The sequence below is a fragment of the Glossina fuscipes genome, unplaced genomic scaffold (genome assembly GCF_014805625.2).
Source record: "Glossina fuscipes isolate IAEA_lab_2018 unplaced genomic scaffold, Yale_Gfus_2 3, whole genome shotgun sequence".
Taxonomy (NCBI): Eukaryota; Metazoa; Arthropoda; class Insecta; order Diptera; family Glossinidae; genus Glossina; species Glossina fuscipes.
Window position 1 is genome coordinate 9917984 of NW_023998417.1, and position 3468 is coordinate 9921451.

Here is a 3468-nt window from a genome sequence, read left to right on the forward strand (position 1 = left end):
GTATATTACCGCACTTTGATTGAATATTTCCACTATTGTTGTGAGTCACTAGTGCTGACGCGATGAACGACCGTAACATGTTAATGCATTAACTAAAGACTGCTTTGATGCAATCAACTACCAGTGGTAGACCCGCTTGGGTGGTTTGGTCAGCTTCAATGGAGTGTAATCGTTGAATGCATAAAATTGTAATATCATCCTTTCTTTCCTTTTATTTATTTTTCTTTTTTTTGCGCCCAATAAGGGACAGAGGAATGATTTCATATATAAAAAAAAAGGAAAACGATGGTATATTTCATACATTTGTGGGCATTTTTTTTTTTGCTAATGCGGATTGCAATGGATTTGCTGAACGTTCTCATGCTTGTTCGAAACAATAGAATATCAAATGATGTAAAGACTAGTTTTTGACGATGAATTTGCTTTTGAGTTTTTTTTTTTTTTTTTTTTTTTTATATGAATGCGTTGTAGACATACAAACGTTAAGACATAATTAAGTCATCCGTCATCTTCTGACCGTCAAATGAAGTGCCTTTCTTTCGCAGCTTCTAACACTATGAACATTTTAAGAGTCCCTGATGACCGAAGATGATCAATAAAATACTTAACTTTGTTAAAGCGACTTGACTAATCTACGGTCTAGGCAAACTTTAGAAAGAAAAGGGGCTGACAGTTTTATTTGTTTAATCTCATCCTACTTTTAGTCCTAGAATTTATTTGTTTGCTCTAAATAAATTATAATAATAATAAATTTCATTATCTTTTCTTTTTTGCAGATTTCCCATCGCTTCATGATTCCTTATCAAATTCTTATATAAACAGTGTACAGGTAAGAATTTAAATATTGCAAAAATTTAAGGCGATCGTCTTTATATCGAATGTATTGCTGTAAAAAAAATTACACTCCTTTTGCTGAATGCTAGGATATTGATAGGGTTATGCTAAGCGATTAAAAGATGGAGTGAGTTTCTTTATAAAACGTAAAATATTTATTTATTCGGTGATATCATTACCACCATCTTCATTGCCTTCATAAAACTGAAACTGGCCCGGCGGAAAGAATTTATAGTGCACAAGATCACGTTCCAAGCTCCATCTTCGGCAGTGATGGCTTTTATGGCATCCTGACAGTCTAAAATCATGGCTTCACGGACATGGAGAAAATCGTAAAACCCATTTATGAATGTTTGCAAAGGCGCTTCTAAAAATACAGCAGCTGAGTATATTGGCATGAAACTGTGTATAGATTTCGAAGGCAATCCAGATCCAAAAGAAAAAAATTGTTTCATGACTTCCTAGTACCCAAGAAGTCTAAATGAAAAGTTCACCTTATTTTTTGGTTGCAATATTGTTATCAATATATAGCTTCCGGCTTAGGACTTTGCAGTAATAATTTAAAATGTTGTCTTTATTAACTTGAAAGATTGGAAAGAATCTTTCTTCAAATTCTTGCTTTCCGGTACATAAGTTACAATGTGATAATGAGTCGCCCCTTTGTTTGAAAACTTCAGCAATGACAGTTACGCCCATTTCCTACTTGCCAACCTAAATTCTCATTTACTTGCAGTGAGAATGCTTGGCATGAGAAGACAAATCGGTTTCTATATGTTCCTTAAATTTTGGACTTGAATTTTTGCTTTCCGAGTCTCATTAAGCTAAGTTCGAAGAGCTTTTTCAATTTACTAACAACTATAAAGCCCTAGGTCAACATAGAATACCACACGTTGGTATAAATCACGCGCCGAGAAAGAACTAAAGACTTTGTCCATTGTGAAGAAAGTGTAAATGCCAACTGCGCTTATCAGACGGATACAGGTGTTCAAGACTGACATCAGTCATCTCTTAAAAGGGCGTTCTAATGTCGAGCTGGACACACAATGGACGAACCTTCAGCCAAAGAGTTGGATATGCACGGGATTAACGTAAAATGGTTCCCACTCAACTTAGAAAATTGCAGTCGTTCGATCAAGAAGAAGAATCTTATTAAAGCAGGAGACTTAAGACTTCTTATAAAAATACCTCGAGCGCAAATACCTCAAAAGTTTTTATGTAAAATTTTTCATTTTCTTTCTTTGCAACTAACTATCAATGAAATTTAAAATAATCCTTTATATTGCGACAGATCCCTTTATTACAGTGAAAATGTTTCACTAACAAATTTCAACTGCCATTGAAACTTAAAGCAGAAAGTCTTATTTTCGAAAAGCAACAACAAACATGCGGGGTTTGACATACATGCGATTACTTGGAAGCAGAATAAAATCAGAATAAGAAGCAATAAAATATTTTATGGCAATTCGCGGGTTATTAAACATTATGCACGTGGTATGGTAATAGTAAATTACTACTCATTTCAATATGTATACATGCACACATACTACGAATATGTTTTGAAGGAAATAAGCCTTTTGTTCGTAGATTTCAATAATTTTACATTTGCTTGAGCATAAGGTAACTGAACGAACCCCTATGTACAACAAAAAATTAATTTTCTTAAAGGAGAAAGAGCAAAGCAATTTCTAACAAAGTTTTATGGTCTTATCCTTAACACCAGAGTGTTAAAAGAATACATTCGTTAGCGATGAAAATGTTTCGCTCATTGCTGACTAAAATATTATCTATAGGCGAAATAAATCCATACATTGATTTTGGTTTTTTTTTTTATTAATTATTTTACGAATCTTATGAATTTTTTCATTTTCCATTCATATTATCCGAACGCCGCCCCCAAAGCTGCCCCACCTGCAGCTATTCCGGCAGCATCTTTCAAAGCATTATTAGTCTTTTTCAAAGTGTTACGGAGGTTTTTCTATATACAAAAATTGTACATAATTTTATTCATCTCTAGATCTGTCTAGATCTAACGCTTCTTAAATTTTCAAACTTACCACTCCCTTCTTTAGTCTTTTACGTAAGCTTCTTGATTCTACGACTTGCGTAGCTGCCAAGCAAAGCAATAAAATTGTGAAAACTATAAAATATTTTTTAAAATTCATACTTTTCTTTACGATACTTAATTGAACAGTGGGCAATAATGGCTGCTAACATGAAGCATTTATAGTGAATTCTAACAAAGTTACTTTCTCCCTTCTAACACTTACTCCCCCCCTTCTAACACTTACTGTGAGAAGGGAGGGAGTTTGTCTTCTAAAATTATGCGCACTTTTAATATTAATTAATAAATAAAAATTCAACTCGAGATATTTGTATGCGTTCAACACTTAATTTTAAAGACAATCAAAAGATAAAGATCTAATTGCGTCACGTGCTAATTAGTGCTAATAAATTGGTCTTTTTTTTCTGCCGACGCTTGTTATGAAATTGTTTTAATTACAAATATTACTAAAAAGCAAACTTAAAAAATTTACTTATGTCAAGCAATTTAAAAATTCTACGTTTTACTATTTACTACTAGTAAGAAGTTTTCGAAGATGCTTTCCTAGTTAAACGCTTTGTTTGCTACGAGTT

The 3468-nt window shown here is 33.1% G+C and overlaps 1 protein-coding gene across 1 annotated transcript; it reads right to left on the bottom strand.

Annotated features, from left to right (window-relative positions):
• Positions 1-2648: 2648 nt before the first annotated feature.
• LOC119635180 (stomoxyn-like) lies at positions 2649-3023 on the bottom strand. The gene is made up of 2 exons (XM_038029827.1): positions 2889-3023; positions 2649-2809 (listed from the first exon to the last, which is right to left on the bottom strand). The coding sequence occupies exons 1-2, from the start codon at positions 2994-2996 to the stop codon at positions 2711-2713; spliced, it is 207 nt and encodes a 68-aa protein (XP_037885755.1). The 5' UTR covers positions 2997-3023; the 3' UTR covers positions 2649-2710.
• Positions 3024-3468: the final 445 nt, after the last annotated feature.